This window comes from Pleurodeles waltl, chromosome 7 (assembly GCF_031143425.1).
Source record: "Pleurodeles waltl isolate 20211129_DDA chromosome 7, aPleWal1.hap1.20221129, whole genome shotgun sequence".
Classification (NCBI taxonomy): Eukaryota; Metazoa; Chordata; class Amphibia; order Caudata; family Salamandridae; genus Pleurodeles; species Pleurodeles waltl.
In genome coordinates this window covers 129,413,245-129,437,433 of record NC_090446.1, presented here as the reverse complement: position 1 = coordinate 129,437,433, position 24,189 = coordinate 129,413,245, and the positions used below count along the sequence as shown (strand labels likewise).

Genomic DNA, 24,189 nt, shown 5'->3' with positions numbered 1-24,189 from the left:
TAAGCAAATTTATACAATGTCAACAGCACACTCAATACACAATAGAAACCCTACATACATTAGGGTTCACTCTCAACTACCAAAAATCCCATCTTCAGCCAGTACAGGTACAACCTTACCTAGGTGCTATTCTCAATACGCAAAAAGCCTTAGCCTATCCAAATACACAAAGGATACAAGCTTTCCAAAATCTCATACCACAAATGCAGCCAAATCAACAATACACTGTAAGATTTATCATGAAACTATTGGGAATGATGGCATTCTCTGCAGCAATAGTACCGCATGCAAGACTAAACATGAGAACACTACAACAGGGCCTCTCGGAGCAATGGTCTCAAGCACAGGGTCAATTGCAAGATCTAGTGTTGTTAGACCGCCAAACACACAGGTCCCTTCAAAGGTGAAATCTCAGCAGTTTAATGAAGGAGGGTTCATTTCAAGACCCTGTCCCTCAGACCACAATAACACATGCATCAATGATAGGTTGGGGAGGTCATATGAACAACCTTACCATTCAAGGGGCATGGGATTCAAAACAGCTAAATTATCACATAAACCATTTAGAATTATTAGCTGTGTTCCTTGCCCTAAAAGCGTTTCAACCACTTCTCAAACACAAGACTGTCTTGATACAGACAATATGACAACCATGTATTACCTAAAGAAACAAGGTGGGACACATTCATCTCAACTGTCCCCTCTAGCCCAAACAATAAGGAAATGGGCAATTCACAATCATCTACTAGCAGAATACATCCCAGGAATACACAATCAGCTGGCGGATCTCCTAAGCAGAACACACCAACAGATACACGAATGAGAGATTCACTCTCAGGTACTTCATCGGTACTTTCAAAAGTGGAGAACACCAGAAATAGATCTATTCGCAACAAGCGAAAATGCAAAATGCCAAAACTTTGCATCCAGACCCCCACACCCTCTGTCCAGGGGCAATGCTTTATGGATGAATTGGTTAGGGATATTTGCTTACACTTTTCCCCCTCTCCCACTACTTCGATTTCTGGTCAACAAACTGCGTCAGACCTCTCTAACCATGATACTCATAACCCCCACGTGGGCACAACAGCATTGGTACACAACACTCCTAGACCTGTCAGTAGTACCTTACTACAAACGTCCAAACAGACCGAATTTGCTAAAACAAAACAAAGGACAAATCAGACACCCAAGTCCCAGTGCTCTTAACTTAGCGATTTGGCTCCTGAAGTCATAGGATTTGGATAGCAGCAACTCCTATTAGAATGCATGGAAGTTCTCAAACAAGCATGCAAGCCTACAACTAGACAATGCTATGCTAACACATGGAAACGATTTGTGTATTATTGTCAATCTAAAAATTCATCTTACTGCAATATCCACATATTTGCAGACTATACAACATACCTATCTCTTTAGAGTCCCAGTTATCAAAGCCTTCATGGAAAGACTAAAATGTATTATTCCACCTAGAACTCTACCTGTTCCTGCTTGGAATCTGAATATTGTACTCACAAGACGAATGGGCCCACCTTTTTGAACCCATGCATTCCTGAGAGGTTCAATTTTTAACCTTGAAAGTTGCTTTCCTAGTAGCAATTACTTCATTAAGAGTTAGTGAAATACAGGCATTCACTCTTGAGGAACCTTTTTTCAAAGTACACAAACCTAAAGATGTTCTTAGAACTAATCAAAAAATTCTGCCAAAGGTTGTATCACCTTTTCACATAAGCCAAACAGTGGAATTGGCAGTCTTCTTACCACAGCCAGATTCAGCTGCTGAAAGAACCCTTCACACACTTGACCTTAAAAGAGCTCTAATGTATTATGTGGATAAAACAAAAGAATTTAGGAAAACTAGCTTTTCGTTGCTTTTAAACAACCACATAGAGGTAATCCGGTCTCTAAACAAGGATTAGCTAGATGGATTGTTAAATGTTTTCAAACATGTTACATTAATGACAAAAGACAACTTTTAATCACACCTAAAGTTCATTCCACTAGGAACAAAGGTGCATCTATGGCATTTTTAGGAAACATACAAGTGGCAGACATACGCAAAGATGCCACGTGCTCTACACCACATACATTTACAACAGATTACTGTGTAGATGTATTTTCAAAGCAACAGGCCAATGTTGGTCAAGCTGTCTTAAGAACATTATTTCAAACAACTCCAACTCCTACAGGCTAGCCACTGCATTATTTGGGGAGAGTAACTGCTTTGTAGTCTATGCATAGCATGTGCATCTGCAGCTACACAGGCCATTGAACGGAAAATGTCACTTACCCAGTATACATCTGTTCGTGGCATATAGTGCTGCAGATTCACATGCACCCTCCCTCATCCCCGGAGACCTGTAGTCGTTGCAGTTTTTATTTGTACATATGTATATACATTTACATCGACATCTATTTTTACTTAGTATTTTTATACAACATTTATATTCTTACACTCTGTCACTCCTTCCTACACCCTTTAGCGGGAAGACAATCTAACAACGGAGTCGATGCCCATGTGCAGTATGACCAAGGAGGAGTCACTCGATCCCGTGACTCCGAAATGCTTCCCCCCCCCGTCACCCCGCCCCCCTCCCCTATATTTAGCTACCGTGGGACTTCGACAGGGAATGATTCAAGCATGTGAATCTATGAAAGATACCAATACTGGAGAACAGCAGTTACAGGTAAGTAACTTATTTTCTTTTATGATCAAAAAGATATCTGAGAAAAGTTGACATGCAATATATACAATCTGTCCTCCTGATTGCCTGCTCTCATTGTGCTTTTGCCTGCTTTGAAGCCCCCTGCATGTATTTAGAAGAAGTACAATGAGTCTCCAAAGCATGCATTCTCCAGAGCGCTCTAGAACTGTTATGAATCCAATACCTTTAAATTCTGAACAGAGACACTCATGGAACTGTTGTGCATCAGGCCTCGAAAAATCATAAACATGTTACCAGACCTGCAGGTCGATTAATTTGAATAATTTACTCAACCATATCTAATGTACTTGACCCGTAAATGGGTCTCAATTGTGTGACCCTACGCTAATATTTTTACTTTACAGAGTCTCCTTTTTCTTCATTCTCACATGTGAGTGTTCCTTCAAATAAGTGAGCTTAGCATTTCAGCTTTACAAAAAAACTTCTTTGTTTGATTAAATGGACTAAAGGTTTGCTCCTTGTATACAAAGAATCTAGCCCTCGTATAGGGGACATGTGATCCATTACTTGCCTTTTAGTTTACTAATAGCATTGCTACCAGGGCAGGAGTGTTTCTAGGTTTATGTTTAAACACTAATTTTTAATAAATATATTACTAAAGCATGAGGTGATCGCACACAGTCATTTACAGAGAGAAAATGTTCATGAAATGCCCAAAAACCTTTCCACTAACTAGCAGCTTTACTGATAAAAGAATATTATGAATTAACAAATCTATGGAAATCTGTTTTAAGAAAACATTCTTTGCACATCACCAAATAGTGTTCTGATTTGTTTTTTAAATAATTTTTATATCACACAGCAGTACAAGCAATTGGCTTTAACAACTACTGAAATATATTTTGAAATGTTTGTGCAGCTGACTTAGCTATTTAAATGTGTGTTAAGAAAAAACTGACCAAATCCTGAGAAACTGCAGTCAGAAGGAAAATTAACTGCAAGACAAACTGACTTTTGACCTCTGTCACGGAGCACATGTGGCAAGAATACAGATTTGAAGACCTCCTTCACTTACTGACTGAACATAACACAAGTTTGTCATCTTGCCAGAAAGGTAGAGTAGGTCCTAAAAATAGCTCAACCTGATAAAATAGGACTTGCCATAATGAGTGGGCAAGTAGAAATTTCGAAGCCTGTGTATGTGTAAGCAAAACACCATTAATTAATGAGCTAGAAGATAAGTCACATACTTTAGTATGAAAAAGGCAGAATGAAAACAGCATCTTGATGGCACTATGACTCCAACACATGCGACGCATAGTGTTTCTCAGGAAGAGGACATGCATAAATGTAAACTATCTATATGCCGAAGCACCGAGATTTTAGACTAGTCTGTTGACATGGTTTAAATAATTACTTTTGAAAATTGTTTAATAGTACATAGATATTCAAAAGTTGCAAACCTCCAAGGGGTTGAATTAACAATTTGTTTTATGATTATGAAATATGTTTTCTTTAGTCTTGTGAGTTATACATAGATATTGTTAAATTTCAAAAGACTTTCCTTGAGAAAAAGTTACAACTTAGAAATGCTTTGCGACAAGCGTCTTATAAAAATCTGTGTAATAGCAATCAAATGAGTGAGAAACTTAAACAAATGAAAATTTATTAGATTCATATGAAGGATTGGGAGCCTGTTTAGAGGACATGGGACCCTTACAACTGATAGTTACTGCAGAGTACCTGCCTAAATAGAGTATTTAAATTGGTTGGAATGGTTAAAACCTACAAATTGTTGCGCCATATGGTAAAAACTTTTAAATTAACTTATTTAGATTTAGAAGTGAGCTGGCAGACTAGTTTTGATAAGGTTTGGTGCTTATGTTCAATTATGAGAGTTTCATAGATAGTTTCTAATATCAGAGTCTGGCTTTAATATCAGGGCCACATCATTCAGATTAGATTTAAGGGAGTTTAATGGTGGTGATAGATTGTGGAAACTGACACTGGACACACATATGAAGATTCAGCTCTGTAACTGTATTCCAAATAAACTTTGGATTTTCACCAAAGTTGAAATAGAGAAATTGAAAGGTCAAATCTGACAAAAGAAATAGGTGGAGACTTGTCGCATATTTCAGGGACATTTTCAGGAGTACAGAAAACAAATTGTCAGATCAGCTGCAATGGTGTCCTTAAAAGAAAAGTCATTGTGTCATTTTCTGACTTTTATCCTTCAGCAAGTCTTCAAAGATTCTGAAGACATTGCAGTCAGCACAATTCTCAATAGCACACATTGCTGTGATTCCAAGTTGTATAGATCCTATACTTTTACATACAAAACCTCAGTAGGAAACATTTAATGATAAGCTTAATGAAAGGAGAGGGCCATGCCCAGTACCCTGTATTCACGAGTCAACTGCCAGATTCTTACATTATATCAGATTATCAAATGCATTTGTCTTTTCCAAAAGGTAACTCTTATTAATGAGCAGTAAGTGTTTCAAAAGCACTTGATTCTCCAGTATTGGGGTATTTTTCATAGGTTCACATGCTTGAATCGTTCCCCATCGTCAAAGTGGGAGTCCCACGGTACATTGAAAGCAGTAAAAAATAAATTCTTTTTTCTCTTTTTTTTTTCTTTTCTTCATTGTAGTCAATGGCAAAAATACATCCATTTTCCTAGCTTATTAGCTTCATTAGGAAAGGCCCAAAGTTCAGCCAATCAGGCGAGACCACCCCTTTAGAATCCTCAGCACAGAGGCTCAGTCTCTCAGATTTTCTACTGCACGTCGTGTGTAAGGGAGTCTCCCTGAGCTCTGCTCAATTTTTTTTCTCTTCAGGAGATATTATTCAGCTTTTCATTCCTAGCTTGGCTGTAGTTCTTTCTTCATCATGTCTACAGCTAGAAAAGGTTTATTCAGACCTTGCGGTACCCGTGGGAAACTAAGACTTCATTGTGAAGATCCTCACAAGGACTGTTTCTACTGTCTCCATCCTGAACATAAAGTGAAGGATTGCAAGATCATCAGAACATTTCCCAGTAAGACTCCCAGAGACAGAGAAGCCAGGTTCCTGCTTTGGCTACAAAAACAGAAGTCCAGAGAGTCTTTGTCTGAGGAGGAGGACAGTGATGCTTCAGTGGCCTCAAGAAAAAGGAAGAGGTCTGTGGAGAGCTCCTCCCCCAAAACCAGTAAGTCAGCCAAGAAGCTGCATGTGTTTAAGGACAGAGCTGAGGAACATCCCTCAACTTCCAGGGAACATAGTGGCAAGGTTCGTTCTGAGCCATCTCCTCCAGCTACCACATCAAAGAAATTCAAGAAATCTTCAAGTTCCTTACCACCGTCTGCATCCAAGTTTTCCACACCGTCAGTGGCACCATCGTCGATGGCAGGCTTCGCTTCATCAGCGACTACAGCCACGGCCTCATTTACAGTTCTGTCGTCGCTAATGATTATGACTTCTTCCCCGTTGTCAGCTTCTACCATAAAGTCGGTGAGTTTAACGTACGGTCCATCACCTGCTCAGACCATCAAGATTTTAAAGAGACCGTCGACAGGGAAGAAGGTGAGGTCTCTCTCGTCGACGCACACACCGTTGACATCGAGTGAGCTGCAAAGCTCATCGTCGATTCCATCGACAGCCGCATCGATGACGGCACGAAGATCTACTTTGCCGTCGACGACATCGCCGATGACGACAGCTCCGTCGACGCCCGCACCTTCGACAACAACACCATTGATGACAGCCCTGTCGACGGCTCAAATTTCTGAGTCTTCATCCACACAATATGGAGGATCTCCTTTCTTGCTTCTAAGGATTCTGCCAATAAGAAGTATATCTACTCGCCTTTTACCTTCTCATACATCACCTAGTAAGGTGTCACCAGCACCTCCACAACATTTGTTTGCTGATGATGAGGAAGAAGAGGACGATATATATTCAGATGACGGCCTTTTCCCGGTGGCACGTAGCCCTTCAGAATTGCGCATTAAATGTCAGGAGGAAGATGATGGAGAGGAAAGTGATCAACTCTATCTAGGAAAACAGGCACAGAGTCACACAGAACCTCAGGCGTTGCAACAGGAACAAACTATCCAGATGCCTGTCTCTTTAATTGCCAACCTTTCAGCAGATGATGCAAGATTATACTAGATTTCCTCCACCTGGCTCGACTACTCCGATGCAATCTTCCGCCCACACCACTGAGCTCTCCCATTCATCCATCGGATTCTAGGGGACCCATCCCGGTCATCGGTTCAGGATATTGATCCACCTTCGTCAGATGACGAACAAGAGGAAGGCGAAATACAAGATTCTGACTCGCTAATCCAGGAATGGAATGAATATCAGATTCAGGCGCCATCCCCTTTCTACACCACCACCGGTCGACTCTCCACTACAAGACATTGGTGGTTTCCACAGTGTAATGGAGAGAGCAGCAAAAATATGTCAACTGCCAATAACATCCAAGCAGTCAGACTCTTTCCTCTATGATTTCAAGGAGGACGCTAGAAAGTCAGTGAGAGCAATGCCTATTGTTGACTTTATTTGGGAGGAAGAGCTTAAGGTCATGCAGACCCCGTCTTCAATACCAGCAGTGCTACCAAGGCTCGAAAAGAAGTACAGAGCACCAGATAACTCACCAGCCTAAGTCACCCTAAGCCAGGCTCCGTGATATCCCAGGCAGCTCAGCGAAGATCCAGGAATCCGTCTTCACCTTTGACTGTGCCCCCGGATAGGGAGGGGCGGCGGTTAGATTCAATTGGCAAGAAATTTTCAACTATGGCGGCCACCACGGTCGGATCAGTGAATTCCCTGGGAAGATACGACTGTCAAATGTGGTCAGACATATCACAGTTTATAGACCTACTACCTGAGGATAATAGAGCGGAGGCGCGCAAGATATTACAGGATGGTGAGAATATCTCAGCTGAGATTATATATTGTGCCATTGATGTCTCGTCTACGGGCTTCCGCCAGTTAGCCTGGGCTGCTGTACTCAGACGTCAGGGGTGGCTGAAGGCTACATTGTTTCGCCCAGATGTGCAGTTAAAGATCTTAGACATGCCCTATGATGGTGAACTGTTATTCGGTAAACATGTTGATGATGCTTTGCAGGCCATTAAAACAGACACAAACAGCCAGATCCCTGGGTACATTACAATTCAGAAGACAGCCCTTTTGAGGTGCAAGAGGAAGAGGGCTCTATTATTGCAGAGGCGGCTCACACCAGTACCGCCAATATTCATCCTACCAAGGCCAATTTCGTTCCACCATTGGTCAACAGCAGCCGCATATCTATCGACAACTGCCATCTACACACTTCCAGCAAACCTCAAGAGGAAAATGTGCTTACAAGGCCAAGGAAGCAGCAAGAAAACACTGACCTTCATCAGTTGCCTGCACCCAACCCCTATCCCAACACTCTGATAGGGGGCAGAATTTCCAATGTCCTTCACCAGTGGTCCCAGATTACATCAGACAAATGGGTCCTCGATATTGTCAGCAAGGGATACACACTAGAATTCAATCAGCCTCCCCCTCACGTACCACCAAAGGGACCCCCACCTGCCCATCTAAAGGCACGAGGGGCATTCTTATACCATTTTTGGGGCATATAAGATATTCCATCCAGTAAATTATACCTCCTTTAATGATAGCACGTTTGAAATTTTGCGCCGTTTTCTGGGGACAAACATGCCAAGTCCTAGCTTTACTGTCCTTGTGTTAGAGTATACTGATGCCTCTCTTCCTGTTATTGTTCAGGCATATCTCTTCCTTAGGCAATACATAGTGAGATTAGGTTCACATGTAGTGTAGATTAATAATACTCTTGTAGGAGTGATCACACATACTTTTAGTTAAAGTTGTTTACCTGAACAAATCTTTAAGTCCATGGATCTGACTGTCATCTCAGCGGGTGCACTGCTGCTTTGCAGCTCCTGCTCTTATGGGTCTGAGTGCAAGCTGGCAAGTTCTCTCTGCTTCTTCCTTGGTCGCAGCTACAGGGATGCAGCTGCTCCCGGCTTTCGCTAGCTGCTTGGGGAAGTGCTGGTTTACAGCTGGTCTGGCAGGGCATGATGCAGCACCGCCTGGGCAGCCACTTACATACCATGTTCTCACAGCAGGTAAGGCCTCTAGCAGGCATCACAGATTTCCTGAGACAACTCTACTCTGTAGCCACCACCTGACTTGAGACTGGTGTGAACAGTCACACCACAGCTTCACAAGTCAGGCACAGTAGCTGTGGTCAATGTTGCTGCTTTACTCTTTGGCCACAACAGTTAGACACGCTGCAGGTTTGTGTCTTTTGCCTACTAGCTCAGGTTACATCTTAGTACACAATTTCATAATGGAATTTGCAGGGAGAGTTTAGGGCCCACGGACACCAGGGCGCACACAACGCTCTCTTTTGTCCTCCGCTTGTGCAGATACTCCTTATAGGAGTCATGGTACATCTCGCTCCTCTTCGAAGTCAGTCCTCCTGGCAGGCTCCTTCCTTCTATCAGTAGGCGGACTGACTTCTAGGTGCTTCAGTACAGGTAATCAGCACTTCAAAAGGTAACGTTGCCACACCTCTGTGAAGCTGGCTGTCAGCAGACACCAGCTTTGCTTTGTTTGGTCAGCAGTTATTTCAGTACTGTGTTACGAAGTACCTTCCTTGTTTATAGCAAACTTGGAACTGGAACAAGTGGGTCTCACTTTTTATACAGTTAAAGCTCACTGAAGTTGTGGATCCAGTTTCTCACCAGTTCAGGGTGGTTCTTCTTTTAGGCGTTCACTTAAAGCACAGCCATCCTGTAGAATAATGCTCCTCAGAGATGGATTGCCTCCAGGTGGAGCACCCACAGCACGAGCACAAAGTGGTGTGAGTTGCTGCACTTGACTGTCATTAGCTGCACTGAAGAGTGATTTGTAGAAAGACAAAAGTCTGGCCTCAACTAATAAGGCCTTCTCACCTTGAGCAGTTGAGACTGCAGTCTTGTTCCCACCATCTTCCAAATGGTAGTGTTCCAAGTATATCAGTTGTCAGCCCGCTCAGCAAAAGGACTAATCGAATTTCTAGGGGAACCTTATCTTTTCCCACGGCAGCGCCTAGGTCTCCTCCATCCAGCTTTTGGAATATCAACAAAGCACTTCAGATATCTGAGGAAAAAGGCGTCACCTCCACTTAGTAGACAGAGCCAGGCTTGGGGTATCCATGTGGATCCCACAGTGGGCCATTACTCAGGCTCCCACATACACCATGTATGTAGCATGTGAAACGTAAATGAACAAGTGTACGAGTAGTCCTCCATAAACAGGTATAGCCACATCTACGGTTTTACAATACACAGTTTGCTGCCACCGCCACTCCATGTTCTAAACCTATGGCAGGTGTAATAGTCCACTGTGTGTACAATGAGGGCATGCTTGGTGCACCCCTCCTGGTCACAGGAAAAGTCCAGGACCTCACTCATGTCAAGTGAGAGGCCTAGTCATCTGCCTACACAGTCAAAAATGTCAAGCTAGCCCTAAAAGTGTGCAGCAGCAAAGCCATTCATTGTGTTGGCTCACAATGTTGTTAAGGACGCATCTAGTATTGATGCAAAACCTAACTGCTGATACTGTTTCTCTATTAAGACGATACAAAAGCCTAAACTCTCATCTCATAATAGCGGCAGTGATAAACATTGGTATACTGCTGCAAAAACACACACACACTTGCATGAACACACATCAAAGCTGTCCACTTCCTTATCCTCGCAGCTGGCTTCACTGAAGGTTCCAAAAAAAGTGCATCATCAAACTTTCTTTTCCAGCACAGTAAAAGGGTTTTAATGAAAACTTTCACTAGCACAGACTTCGTCCAGAGGAGGTCTTAAGTTGCTTCTTTATATCACATGTAATTAGTTAATTCTGCTTTTATTTCCTTGCCTTCTGGAACTTGCCTTTTGATTTTCTATCATAAATGCGGCAGTACAAGATTCAAATGAAATGCCTAGGTCACTTCAGGGATGCAAAAAAGATTAATAGTCCTGTGATGCCACTCTGTGATAATCTCTGTAATGTCGCTTCTGGGACACATGCAATGTAGAGGGGCCTCACATCTTCCCTTTCGCCCAAGGCCCCAAAAGTCCTAGGACCCGCACTGAATCCGGAGGCCTTGCTGTAAAACAAGCGGGTTCCAGCAAGGTTTGTTTTTTCGTCCTCAGGGCTCCCCAGTCCCCACATGATTTTATTTTTCGCATGAAGGGTGGTGAAGATATCGCCAACCTCTGGTCAGATGACTCTTGTGCACCATCAGTGAGCCACTGCACATTTAAAGCAGAGCTCTGTGCTAGCTACAAGGAGGGAAGACACATTAGGACGCCAGACTAGGTGACCAGCGCCTGGGAGCAGGATGCACAGATTACTGTGGATCAGCAGATAGGAAGCCTTCCCCTGTGTGTCCTTTAAGCAGTAGAGGAGCAGCTGCACAGTACAGAGCAATACTTGAAATACGGCCCAAGGCCAGTCTGATTCCTGGCAGGACTCATAGCCTGAAATACATGTAGATCTACCCTGTGGAACCCGCCCACCTGGCTCAACCTTGTTTGGTTTCAAATAACCCTTTCTTGGCCCCTCACTTCTGTTGCATCAGCCAGCAGCACAATGGGAGTCCAGTGTTATTTAAATGTTTCATGTCATAAAACATGATAGAAAATATAAACCTTTGATCTGACCTCTCACATAAAGTACAGTACACTATTACAATTTTGTGATGGCTACCCAATATCTAAAGAGTCACTCTAAATTTTGCATATTGTTGGTACCAAAAATGTAACTAGAACCTTTACTGAAAATGAATATTCGAACATGAGATACATGTAATGAAGCAGCTCTGCTACATTGACCCAAGATTGATTTTGAAAGGTATTTACTATTACTGAATCCTCGAGTTGTCCCCCTCACCACTCATGGCCCCTCTGCCTCTACTGCTTAAGTTTAAAATCTAGTAAGCTCAGAGCTCTGCATAACACACAGTATCCTCGTGGGGAGCGGACTGGCCACAAAAACAAGCTACAAAATTGCTTTGTTTCTTGTGGCCAAATACACGTAATACTATAAATTATTTTTTGTGCGTGTGATAATTACACTGTGTCACACATAAGGCATTCAAATGTGTCACTGAACACATGAAAATGTCAAACATGAGGTGACTGAAAACCTGGCAGCTATGCACAGATCATGCAGGAGACTTTTTCGTCCCAATAGGTTGATTTATATAGTATTCACATTTTATGGAACTAAAGTAAGTTATCAGTGTGTATCGGATTAGAGATAATACAATTATCCAGTTGTATCTAAGCAAGATATAATGTGAGTAACAGAAGCAATTTTCCACATGGTCTCCTTATCAAACACTTACCACAATTACTGGTCATCCAGTTACTCCCTTCATTAGATGTAGACTGCTTTGGCAGTACTACAGATATTACACAGACAGATGATCACAGAGTAGTCACATAATTATACTCTATTTTGTTAATAGTTGCGTGCTTTTATGCGAACTTGCAGATGAGTTTAGCTCATCGCAAAGACTTCTTCTCATTGGTTGACAGATGTTTTTTAAAAAACCATCATGGTACTTCTGTGCTTGTTGGTGAACGCTTCCTCCAAAACCATGTCATAAACATTAGTATAGCTCACATGTTGGATAAACTAAATGCTACGTCTAAAACTATTTATTATGATCAAAACAGCCACGCCCATACTTTTACTTGATCTTACAGAGTATTATATTCTCAGTCTGCCTTTTCACTTAACAGGGAGAGCTCCAGTAGAATATTACCCGAAAGGGGAGTGTGTCCAGGGAATTTGATTGTGTTAAATATGTGTTAAAACATGACAAATGCTTTCTTGCAGGTTTTATCGCTGTATCCTTTAAAAAGGGATTCAACTGCCTGCCCAATAATGTGAATCTTTCTTGTGTTTAGGAATGTGCGATAGCCACCCACAGTTGACAATGAAACTTACAGATTTCAAACATCTGCTTCTTCAAATACAGTGAAAACAAACCAAAGTAATTCAATACTGCCTAAGCACGAGACATTGGATTTAACGTAAAAGCAAGACAGCCTTCATCCCACCCTCTTTGAGGCACCCTGCTACTACACATGTCTAAACTTTAAGGGTCTTTCTCTTCCAGGGGATCCTAATCAATAGTCATAATCACTGAATATTCCCGCCCACGCGCGGGGACCCCGGAGCACATTATATATATATATATATATATATATATATATATATATATATATATATATATATATATATAATTTTACCTAGAATTTGAACACATATATGCAACATATACACATGTCTACATATCTATACAACCTATGTTAAAAGCTAAAAAATAAAATGCCCAATGTTCGTTAATTTAAAAAATATATATTTATATAAAACCAGTCTCAAGTATTTCTGTAAGTCAGAAAAAAAGAGGCATACAGTGCAAAAATGTTCTTTACTGAAGAAACTGCAATGAGATGCAAAGGTATTGTTAGGCCCACAGGCTGCATTTAAAACATAGCAAAGCAAACACTGGCATCATGCCTTTAAGACCTCTAGAACCTTCAGTATCCCACCGTGCCCCAGAGGTCAGAGTGAGGTGACAGGTCAGTTCTTTCTTCTGGCTCCTTCAGTGAGGATCCTGGAGCATTGAGCTCTCTTTCTGGTATTTTAGCCAGATAATTACTGCTGAAAACTACTTTGAGTGAAAATAGACATTTTCTGTCAGGAATTTTTAGATTTTCCCATAGTAAAATGCCATCTCTTTTTGTCAAGTGCCCTGCCTGTGGCCAAAAGAAAGTACAGACTGACCCTCACTTAGTCTGCATTGTATTTCTACCTGATAAACATACCTGAGACCTGTAGACACTGCCAACACCTTTCAAAGAGAACTTTGAAAGATGGGGAGAAGATTTGCCTCGCTGGCCTGGAACAGAGAGAAAAGGCTACATCTCTTCATGAAAAGGACTCCAAGGACAAAAGACTACGAACTACAAAACGACATGCAAGATCTACCTCTAAAGGTAGGAAGATCCCTATCTGTTCCCAGTCAGCGTTGGGATCGATGTCGGCAGTGCCTGCACGGTAGTCATCGCATTGACGTCGAGGGACTCAAAACCACAAGCTTAGAGTGAATGATACTCCCAGATCACTAACCAGGAGTACATCAAGTGATAAATCAAGAGCAAGATCACACTTTCCTACCAGGAGATCTCATTGCCCTAGGTCACGTCATCAAAGGCACATATCTCCTTCCTGGTCCTCTACAACCACATCATCCGTGCGCGATTACTCACATACTCTAATGGACATTCCACCGGCGAGAGTATCCCTTGTGGATGATGTCAACACCTTTAACCCCTTTGCTGCCAGGCCTTTTCCCCTCCTGTGCTGAGCATTTTTATGGCTATTTGGGGCAGTTCGCGCTTAGGCCCTCATAACTTTTTGTTCACATAAGCTACCCACGCCAAATCTGCGTCCTTTTTTTCCAACATCCTAGGGATTCTAGAGGTACCCAGACTTTGTGGGTTCCCCTGAAGGAGACCAAGAAATTAGCCAAAATACAGCAAAAAACTTTTTTTTTTTTTTTTTTTAATCAAATGGGAAAAAAGGGCTGCAGAAGAAGGCTTGTGGTTTTTTCCCTGAAAATGGCAACAACAAAGGGTTTGCGGTGGCAAAATCACCATCTTCCCAGCTTTCAGGAACAGGCAGACTTAAATTAGAAAACCCCATTTTTCAACACAATTGTGACATTTTACTGGGACATACCCCATTTTTACTATTTTTTGTGCTTTCAGACTCCTTCCAGGTAGTGACAGAAATGGGTGAGAAACCAATGCTGGATCACAGAAAGCTAAATATTTCTGAAAAGTAGACAGAATTCTTAATTCAGCAAGGGGTCATTTGTGTAGGTCCGACAAGTGTTTCCTACAGAAAATAACAGCTGAAATAAAAGAATGTTGAAATACAGATGAAAAAACTGCAATTTTTCGCCACGTTTTACTCTGTAACTCTTTCCTGCGATGTCAGATTTTTTAAAGCAATATACCGTTACATCAGCTGGACTCTTCTGGTTGCGGGGATATATGGGGCTTGTAGGTTCATCAAGAACCCTAGGTACCCAGAGCCAATAAATGAGCTGCACCTTGCAATGGGTTTTCATTCTTTACCGGGTATACAGCAGTTCATTTGCTGAAATATAAAAAATGACAAATAGGTGTCAAGAAAACCTTTGTATTTCCTAAATGTCCACAAGATAAGGTGTTGAGAAGCAGTGGTTATTTGTACATCTCTGAATTCTGGGGTGCCCATACTAGCATGTGAATTACACGGTATTACTCAAATAGACGTCTTGTTTTACACACTGACTTACATTTGGAAGTAAAAAATGTAGAGAAAGACAAGGGGCAATAACACTTGTTTTGCTATTCTGTGTTCCCCAACGTCTCCCGATACAAATGGTACCTCACTTGCGTGGGTAGGCCTAGCGCCCGCGACAGGAACTGCCCCAAAACACAACGTGGACACCTCACATTTTTACAAAGAAAACAGAGCAGTTTTTTGCAAAGTGGCTAGCTGTGGATTTTGGCCTCCAGCTCAGAATCCTTTCCACACCTCAAAATTTGGCCCAAAACACTTTTTCCTCTCATTTTGGTGACAAAGTTCTGGATTTAGAGAGAAGCCACAAATTTCCTTCCACCCAGCATTCCCCCAAGTCTCCCGATATAAATGGTACCTCACTTTTGTGGGTGTGCCTACTCCCCGCGAAAGGAAATGCCCCAAAACACTATGTGGACACATCAAAATTATCAAATACAAAACTACTGCTGTGCAGACCAGCTCTCTTTCACAAGCTTGAGGGGAATATATTCCACCCCAACCTTCCCTCGCTGAGCTTGACAGCACGGCTCCTGAATTCCTGCAGTCTGGCCATCTAGGTCTTTCGTAGGAATTAACATTTTCATGGAGACAAAAAGACCATAGAGAAAGGTGTTCCTATTCATTTAAATGGAAAATATTTTTTATGTGGTGAATCCAGAATGGGTTCCATCCAATTCCTGGTCAGAAGGACGTCAGACTGCCCTACCTCCTTCACCTAGCAAAATCAGATTTTCAGTTTCACCGATTAGGGTAAATCTTGCAGCTTTATCGAAAATCACCTTCTCAGACATCATTCTTTTGAATGCCTGTGGCTAAAGATTTTCTAGAGGGCTCAAGAAAGGTTTTTCCTCCTGTTCTTTCACCTTCTTCTTGTGAGCTGAATATGGTACTTTCAGAACTCATGGGGTCCACCTTTTGAACCTATACATGAAGGTTCTCTAGAACCTCCTACATGGAATATAGCTTTTCTTGTTATTATCACTTTAGCACAAAAATTTAGTGAAATTTAAGCTCTCTGTGCCAAAGAGCTTTACACAGTGTTCCATGATAGCTGGATAGTGATGAGGACCCATCCTAGTTTCCTTCCCAAAGTTGTTTCCGATTTTCACATTAACCAGACTATCTCACTTGCGATGTTCCTTCCCAAACTGTCCACGCCAGCAGAAACAACTTTGCACTCTTTAGAGTACTAAATCTGGATAAGACAAAAGACAGACAGTCTGTTCATTATGAGAACAGGCATCGCTGCCTCTAAACAAACCATTTCATGATGGATAGTTTCTTGCATTGATTTTTCTTATCAGTTAGCTAACAAGCACTTGCCTGCCAGGCCCAAAGCCCACTCTACAAGGGGCAAGGTGACATCAGCAGCCTGTCTGAAAACGGTCCCCATCTCTGAAATTTGCAAAGCAGCGACATAAAGAATGGTGCATACTTTCACAAGTCATCACTGTCTAGACTCCGATACGAACACAGACACCCAGGTAGGACAGGCCTCCTTAAGAAATGTATTTAAATAAACAGGTAATCTGCTTTTTCTGCAAGGGTATGGGATGGGCTTGCTACTCTATTCAGTGCTTATGCCTATTGATGAGGATCCACTGGAAGAAAAAGATAAGTTACTTACCTGTAATCCTAGTTCTCTTCCAGGGGAATCCTCCTCGGTCATAAGCAACCTGCCCACCTCCCAATCTTGTATACAGCAGTTAATACATGGTGGTGTTCTGTTCTTCATATCACCGTAAAAAAAAATACCTTACTGTCACCTTACTCTCACCTCTGGGTCATGGTGGGATACTGGAGGTCTTGAAGGCACAGTGCCAGTTTTTGCTTTGCTATGTTTTAAATGCAGCCTATTGGCTAACAATGGCTTTGCATTTTATTGCAGTTTCTCTTCAATAAAGGAAGTTTTTGCACTGTATGCTTCTCTTTTTCTGGCTTACAGAAATACTTGAGACTGGGTTGATAATTATTAAAGAAAAACTTTACGAAAATTAGGCATTTTGTTAGCTTTTAACATAGGCTGCATAGATATGTATGTGTATGTGTATGAGTTACAATTCTAGGTACAATTTTCTATATATCTAACTATATATATATATATATATAGTGTATGCGTTCCGGGATCCCCTCGTGTGAGTGGGAATATACAATGTTTTGACTTTGATGAGGATTTCCCTGGAACAGAACTAGGATTACAAGTAAGTAACTTATCCTTCTTTAGTATTTCCAAAGAGTCCAATTTATTGGGCCACCATACAGGTAGTAACTTATTCTGACTTTCCACCTCTCTGTAAGCTCCGTTGGAGGCAGGTTTAATTCTTGATGAGCAGAAAGAAGTTCTTGCATGACTGAATAGGCATTTTATATTTTCTAAAGAACTAGAAAAAATGACTGTTCTTTATATCTTACAGGTGATGAGGTGGAAATATTCAGACACAACAATATCTTTGATGACAGCCTAAGCATGAGTGCAGCTAGCCTTTTTCCAGAGAACAGTTCTGCAAGCCTTGCAGGCGATAGAGAGGCTATGGATAATGAAAGAGAAGTATTTCAACTTGATGGATTTGGAGATGAAGGGGTAGCTGTCGACATGCTTGGTATATTTATTCATTCAAGTCTTTTTCAAAATTGTGTATTATATTTTAACATGTGATGGCAGAATATACGTGGTATTGCATTCCAGAAGGCAAAACCGCGATCAACGATAAATGGGTAATAATTTGTGGAAGATTGACAGGAATTAATTTTAGAGATGCTCATGTGTAATGAGCAAATTGTATGTCTAGATGAATTTAAATAATTCAAATAAATCTTTGATACACATTTTCGTACATTTACAAATATTTACATAGTATGTGTCCCATGCACCTAGACTATTCATGTGAATCTTAAATATAGGTGGATTATATAAAAAATCAATGCAGAATACTATGCAAGCAGACAATACTAATATAAATCTTTCCTTGTGTTTGACTGTGTATTCAAAACTAGTTTTACAGTGCATGTGGTTAAAATGACTGGGATCTGCTTGCCTCTTTAATTGTGCTCTTTCACCAAATATTTTCTTGAAATGTGTTGGCTCTTGCTGTACCTAAAAAGAACTCCCTTCGCCGGCGCTTGTTTTCCAGCACACATGAACAGAGAGGTGATTGCCACCCAGGTGGTGACAATCCCGTCAACTGGGCAGTCTGTTAAAAGAAAGCTTATCATTTTAGCTCCAACAGTTCTCAGTTTTTCCCCTCTCCCTAGAGGTGGTTGTTATAATAACATTAGTGAAACCACAGAACTTTATCATATATACCTACAGCGTTCCGTTGCTGAGGCCTCCGTTCTAGGACAAGATGCACAGTGCCATTGAAAGCTGTGGTAACATAAGTGCGGGTCTACCCTTCAAAAACTATTTCGCCACTGGTACCAATTACACTTCAAAGAGGAGAAGCATTCCTTTCTGATCACTAATGAGTTTCTCCAAAGCTGAAATAGAACAGAGTCTTTAGAACGTTTTGGACAGTGAGGTGGAGGGACTAGCCTCTTCCATGGAAATTATTTTTTCAGTTTTGCCACCTCCAGACATTGTAAGGCCATATACCATTCCAACTTTGATATATGTTCATAATTATATTTTCTTGTCACAGCGTAAATACTTTTCGAGCAAGTGGAAGCCCATAACTTCTGTGTTTTGGTATTCTACGTCCATAAAGGAAGAAGCTAAGTACACCACCACAAGATATGCTTAGTGTCTGCAATTTGACTGCAGTGTAATGTGAGGCGTAGACAAGATTTTACTGGATTTCTGTATTCTTCAATATTGAGTCTTGAAATCTCCCTGTTGTCGTGATGGGAATCTCATGGTAATAATTACAAGCAATGCATAGAAAAGCATAGAAACCAATATAAAAATCAAGTGACATTGTTAAACATTTCATATTGTTTTATAAGAACCAAAACACAGCCAATCAAAGTGGAACCCCTGAAGCTCTTGCTGTGCAAGGGCCACCATACCTCAGATTTCTAACAACATGTGATGAGAGAAGGAGTTTCCCTGAAGTCTGCTCAGTTTCTTCAGTGAACTTTTGACCTTTCAGGGAATTTTGTGTTTAACACCTAACGCAACATTGGGGTAACACATGCTGTGCGTTTTCGGACTAAAACATTGTCCGAAGGGTTTCAAAAACAACTTTTAGGACCATGTAATTCTTGTTGAAAACCAAGATTATTTTCAGAGGATCTTTATAAGGAATAGTTATATTGGTTATATCCTCATTGCAAACCTAAAGAATGTAAACATTGCAGAACCTTGTCAGCCAAAACCTCGAAGGATGGGAGGCAAGATTATTTCTATGGCTACAGAAGAAAAAGGTCTTAGGGGATCCTACTTCTGTTGATGAAGGCCAGAGTCTATCTTCACCGACCAGAAAACATAAACACGAGAAGACAACATCGTATGAAGAATCTTCAAAGGAAATTAAATCATATAAAAAATCGGCAGAAGGTAATAAACCAACAAGTACGGGGGTTTCTATTTCACTTCCTTCTCCTAAAAGGCTGTTAAAGACATCTGAAGCAGCAACTCCTTTTAAGGAGTCTTCCTGTGGTAAAATAGGGCTGATGTCGCATCCACTGTTGGCGAGTGGAGCATTGATGAATGTCACTTAGAAGAAGAAACGATCTACGAGTACAACTACGGCATCTACTACATCCACGATTCGGATGACTACAACTTCTTCTTTGTTGTCAAAAACATTGACAACACCCTCCTTGACAAAGTAATCCACTTTGATATTGTTAACAGGATCTTTACAGTCGATGGTGATAATCTCAGATACAAGCTGTTGTCAACAAATTGAAGTACTCTTTGTGGATAGGCGCATCAACAGCACAGAAGGACACTATTTTGTTAAGTGAAGGGGTGTTCCGATGACCATACCTGTAGGAGAGTACTCTTTTTGGCATGATTACCCCCTCCCCCCCCCCCCCCCCCCCACACACACACACTTTTCACCTGTTGTCAGTATGTTTTGACTATGTTCAATGGGATCCTGCTTACCAGGACCCTAGTGACTGTGCTCTCTCCCTTTAAACATGGTTGCCTGAACCACAACCACCCCACATTTGGCATACTGGTGCCCCCTTATAAGCTCCTAGTATATGGTACCCATGTGTCACATAGGTTCTCATTATCCTAATGAGACTACTGGATTTGGGTGGCAGAATCACCTGGACTGCGGGGGACTGAGTCTGATCCCGCACCATGTGACACCTTTTGGGCGAATCCGGGTTTTGTTCTGGCTAACTAGCAGTGCCTCGTACCCACCCAAGACCAGGGATGATTGGGCAACCGGGAACATGACATAAATGACTTCTCAGTGGAATCGTGGCCACTCAGCTCTCATCTGTTTCTCTGTTACATTAGTCTCATGTATGCAAAAACAATCAGAGTATAGTTCAATAAGGTTTTATTGAAGTAACTGCATCTTGGATAATAAGGCATGTATTGCAATAACTAGGACGATGAAGCACAATAAGATTAAAAGTGTGACAAGGAGAGTAAAACACCAAAATAACGCTACCATATTGTCACTAGGATTTATAAGGATAGTTCCTACCTAGTCTGTTAGAGCACAGCATGTTAAGCTCTAATTCCACCCTTCAGGTTTCCTCTGGGAAGACCTCATCCCTCAGCAAGAGGCCTGTAGTCTACATAAGCAGCTGCAGTGAAACAATCATCATAAAGTTGTGGTCATCTGGCTGGAATCTCCCTCTAATGTACATGGGTCAAAGTAGTGTTTTTATAATAAAACCACGGATTTTCCAGGAAAGGATCCCCACGTAAGAGTGTGTATGTTTCTGTGAACATTGGAGACAAAGCGTACCACTTTTGCTGGCAACCTATCTTACTGCAGCCTTGAGAAAAGCACAGAGTGAAAGAAATGTCTTGTTTAAGAACGCAGCGCTGACCTAGGCGAAGAACAGCTAGATAGCAAAAATAAAACAAGACTGCAAATGTAGCTATTGTTAAAATAATATAACAAAGTTGAAATAAAACATATCTAGGTTAAAGTGCGCAGCAGCAGGCCTAGGTTGCGAAAATAACGTGTTAGAAATGGGTTCTTTGGTTGGCAGTCAGGTTACACCCTGTCCAAGCAAGGACCCTCACTCTAGTCAGGGTAAAGGAGAATCACCCTTAGCTAACCCCTGCTCACCCCCTTGGTAGCTTGCCACGAGCAGACAGACTTAACTTGAGAGTCCATGTGTAAAGTATTTGTACCAACACACACAGTAACTCAGTGAAAACACTACAAAATGACACAACACAGGTTTAGAAAAATAGGTAATATTTATCTAAACAAAACAAAAATCCACCATACACAAGTCAAGTTATGAATTAAAAAGCAAAAAGGGTCTTAAATCTTTTAGAAACAGTGGGAACACTGTTAACGTGAAAAAGTATCTAGATTGCGTCAAAATAACACAGCACGAGCGAGTGTGAGTCAGAAAAGGCCAGCAATGTGTTGATTTCTCACTCGCAAGCAAGACTGTGTGACGTTCCTCCTCCTGTCGGGTCGGCGTGAGTCATTTTTCCTCTCCACAGGAGAGCGATGCGTTGATCCGGACAGGCACCTCTGGTCCGGGCAGGCTCTGCGTCTTTTTTTCCGCTCCCAGCAAAGTTTGCACCAAAAATCCGGTCGCACGGTATCAGAAAACCGCGCTATGTGGAGTTGCGACGTTAGCCTCCATCAGCGGGTGTTGCAAGTCGTTTCTACAGCCACGTGTGTTGATCTTCCAGCTGCAATGCAGGTGGAATGTAAATTTCAGCCGCAAGCCGGTGGCACGCGGTTTCTCAGCCGTGTCTCAGAAAGTGTGTCATAAATGTCCCCGCACAGCGGTCTGTGTGTGGATTTTCACTCTTGGTCTGCCAGCTTCACCTTTCAAGGCCCCAGGAACTGGCTAGGGCACCACTTGGCAGGGCAGGAGACTCAGCAGAGAGTTCAGGTGCTGGCAGGTGAGGTCTTTGATGGCCCTGAGACTTCAACAACAGAAGGCAAGCTCAGGAGAAGCCCTTGGAGATTTCTTCACAAGCAGGCTTGCACCACAAAGTCCAGTCTTTCCCCTTACACAGGCAGAAGCAGCAACTGCAGGAAAGCTCCACAAAGCACAGTCACAGGCAGGGCAGCACTTCAACTCAGCTCTTCAGCTCTTCTCCAGGCAGAGGTTCCTTTTGATTTCCAGAAGTGATCCCATTTTTCAGAGGTTTGGGTGCTCTTCTTATACCCATTTTGGCCTTTGAAGTAGACCTACTTCAAAGGAAAGTCTCTCTTGTTTGTGAGATCCTGCCTTGCCCAGGCCAGGCCCCAGACACTCACCAGGGGGTTGGAGACTGCATTATGTGAGGGCAGGCACAGCCCCTTCAGGTGTAAGTGACCACTCCTCCCCTCCCTCCTAGCACAGATGGCTCATCAGGATATGCAGGCTATACCCCAGATCCCTTTGTGTCACTGTCTAGAGAGAGGTGCAAACAGCCCAGCTGTCAAGCTTTACCCAGACAGGGAATCCACAAACAGGCAGAGTCACAGAATGGTTTAAGCAAGAAAATGCCTACTTTCTAAAAGCGGCATTTTCAAACACTCAATCTCAAAACCAACTTTACTAAAAGATGTGTTTTTAACTTGTGAGTTCAGAGACCCCAAACTCCACATGTCCATCTGTTCCCAAAGGGAATCTACACTTTAATCATATTTAAAGGTAGTCCCCAGGTTAACCTATGAGAGAGATAGGCCTTGCAACAGTGAAAAACGAATTTGACAGTATTTCACTGTCAGGACATATAAAACACATTAGTATATGCCCTACCTTAAACATACACTGCACCCTGCCCATGGGGCTACCTATGGCCTACCCTAGGGTGTCTTGCATGTAAGGAAAGGGAAGGTTTAGGCCTGGCAAGTCGGTACACTTGCCAAGTTTAATTGGCAGTTTAAAACTGCACATACAGACACTGCAGTGGCAGGTCTGAGCTATGTTTACAGGTCTACTAATGTGGGTGGCACAACCAGTGTTGCAGGCCCACTAGTAGCATTTGATTTACAGGCCCTGGGCACCTCTAGTGCACTGTACTAGGCACTTAACAGTAAATCAAATATGCCAGTCGTGGAAATCTAGTTACACATACATTTTACATAGGAGCACTTGCACTTTAGCACTGGAGAGCAGTGGTAAAGAGCCCAGAGTAGCAAACAGCGTAAACAGAGTCCAGCACACATCAACAACCTGGGAAATAGAGGCAAAAAGTTAGGGGAGACCACACCAAGGATACCACATCTAACACGTGCCCCCCACCCCAAAAAAAAGTGGGGAGCAACTACCCAACCTCATGGGAGTTCGCATCACTAGGCAGAAGAATCTGGACAGACCATCAGCATTGCCGTGTTCTGTACCAGGGCGGTGTTCCACCGTAAAGTCCAACCCCTCTAGGGAAATAGACCACCTCAACAGTTTTGAATTCTCACCCCTCGTCTGCTTTAACCATCTGAGGGACCTGTGGTCGGTCTGAACCCGGAAGTGAGTCCCAAACAAGTAGGGTCTTAGCTTCTTCAGCGCCCAGACCACAGCAAAAGCTTCACGCTCTATGGCACTCCACCTACTTCCCTGGGAAGTACCTCCTGCTTATGAAGGCTACAATTTGATCTAGGCCCTCCTCATTAAGCTGTGAGAGTACTGCTCCTACACCATGCTCTGGGGCATCTGTTTGCACAACAAACTCCTTGGAATAGTCAGGTGCAGTCAGCACAGGTGCTATGCATATGGCAGCCTTCAGGGCATCAAAAGCGTTCTGGCAAGCCTCTGTCCAGATCACCTTCTTTGGTTCCTTCTTGGAAGTCAGCTCAGTCAAGGGGTTAACAATGGTGCCATACCCCTTGACAAACCTCCTGTAGTAGCCAGTGAGGCCTAAAAAGGCTCTCACCTCAGTCTGGGTCTTGGGAGGCTCCCAAAACAGAATGTTATCAATCTTTGGCTGTAGGGGTGCCACCTGGCCACTCCCCACCTGGTGTCCCAAATACACCACAGAACCCTGCCCTATTTGACACTTGCTTGCCTTAATAGTGAG

General features: G+C 42.3%; 1 protein-coding gene across 1 annotated transcript in view; it reads left to right on the top strand.

The window, feature by feature from the left end:
• The window catches only part of RAD21L1 (RAD21 cohesin complex component like 1), a 1,043,689-nt gene that overhangs the window by 328,143 nt on the left and 691,357 nt on the right, over window positions 1-24,189 (top strand). The window contains exon 6 of the mRNA XM_069243305.1: window positions 17,495-17,680. Within this exon, the coding sequence (XP_069099406.1) occupies window positions 17,495-17,680 (186 nt within the window). The remainder of the gene's footprint in view (window positions 1-17,494; window positions 17,681-24,189) is intronic.